Below are 1,526 nucleotides of genomic sequence, written 5' to 3'. Positions count from 1 at the left end.
ACCATTGGCTTGACAGTGAACCGACAGCGTTCACTTCTTGTGGGCAGCGTAAGAGTTATCACAGGCAGACCATGTCTGTAATTAATAGTTACTTCTGGGGGGGGCGGAAAAGAAAACTAAGTGAAGAAGTCATATCGTAAGTTGTAGTTTAATTTAAAAGCTGTTTTTAAAACACAGGATGAATAAAGAAAACCACACAAAACATTCTAGATTTCTTTAATAAGTATAGTACTTCTATTTCTGGGGGAGAGAGAGACATAAAAAATATATATATAACATGCAACTAACGTCATCTCATCCTACTCCCACAAAATAAATGAAAAGCTTGTTGACATTGATGGGAGGGGGGAAAACCTGCTGGGCAAGCTTACCGTCAGATGGCACCAGCGTGCTGTAAGGTGCTCCTTCCCGGCCCCTCCAAGCTCCGGCGTGCCTCCACAGCCGCACCTGCAGCACGGACACAGGGAGCTTGCTTTAGAAAGGTTAGGATGCAAGATTTATCTGGTCAAAGGCAGCACCCAGCCTGTCACGGTGATCTGCTTCTGTGTGATCTGACAGCAGAGGTGTCCTCAAGAAAAACTCCTCGCTTACTGATTTCTATTTAAAAGACAGAACCGTCCTTATAGAAAGCATAAACATTGCCAAGGGTATTAAGGTATTGCCCATAGTTTAACTTTTTGTCCAGCGTGGTGTAAATAACTCAAGGAAAAAAGGAAAGGGGAGGGAAAGAAAGAAAAAAAATAATCCAGTGTTTCTGAAGTGCTTCATGCAACTCTCACAATAAGCCCTCTCCTCTACCACAAAAACAGCTGCTTGAAAGAGCTCTACATCGTGGCGCCTGAAGGCAGAAGCATTCTGCAGCAGTTCAGAGTCCGCAGTGTAACTTAAAACAGTGTGCATGGTTTCCGTGAGGTCTTTTACTGCCAAATCGTAAACAGAATGGCACTCTTTATAACCTCAAATAAAATAAAAGCCAATGCAGACTGAGGTCACTCCCCTTTGCTTCGTAATTATGTATCATATACCAGAAGTTAACTATTGACATTCATGGTGTTCAAGGACAACAACAACAATAAAGCTTGCCAAAGTATGGAAGATATTTTATTTTTATTTTTAAAATCTGAACAGCTGTTTCAACTGCAGCTGAGATGCTGCTGCTGCAACTAACAGCACCGCCAGCCTCTGGTACCACATTGAAGGAGGTACAGCCACATGAAATAAGTATCCCGTACGCCCTGGGACAGTGCAGACAGCAGGATTTTGATCCTGCATCGTTGCGCTCCCAAGCCCATCCCTTCCAGGGACATTGGTGAGAACCATCAAGACGCTTCAACACAGCTATGTCAAAACAGAGGAGACAAACTGCTCTGATTAGACCCTTGTACTTAAAGCAGTCCAGCCACGCTGTGGAAGATGCAACTACTCTGACACAAAAGTACTCTGCTTCTACAGCTAGTCCCCCCTGCACAAGGAGATGAACAATTTTATTGCAGTGACTCCCACAAAGTAGGCATTACTGCTGTAAC

The 1,526-nt window shown here is 43.7% G+C and overlaps 1 protein-coding gene across 1 annotated transcript in view; it reads right to left on the bottom strand.

Moving 5' to 3' along the window:
- CCDC109B (coiled-coil domain containing 109B) overlaps positions 1 to 1,272 on the bottom strand; it is a 10,160-nt gene extending 8,888 nt beyond the window's left edge. Inside the window, exons 1-4 of the mRNA XM_009327089.1 lie at positions 1,233 to 1,272; positions 799 to 920; positions 372 to 447; positions 3 to 94 (exon numbers count right to left, since the gene is read on the bottom strand). Of these exons, the coding sequence (XP_009325364.1) occupies positions 3 to 94; positions 372 to 447; positions 799 to 920; positions 1,233 to 1,272 (330 nt within the window). The remainder of the gene's footprint in view (positions 1 to 2; positions 95 to 371; positions 448 to 798; positions 921 to 1,232) is intronic.
- Between the last annotated feature and the right edge of the window lie 254 nt (positions 1,273 to 1,526).

Source organism: Pygoscelis adeliae, unplaced genomic scaffold, assembly GCF_000699105.1.
Source record: "Pygoscelis adeliae isolate BGI_AS28 unplaced genomic scaffold, ASM69910v1 Scaffold87, whole genome shotgun sequence".
Classification (NCBI taxonomy): domain Eukaryota; kingdom Metazoa; phylum Chordata; class Aves; order Sphenisciformes; family Spheniscidae; genus Pygoscelis; species Pygoscelis adeliae.
Note: the sequence above shows the minus strand (reverse complement) of the source record. Positions and strands in the feature narration are given on the sequence as shown.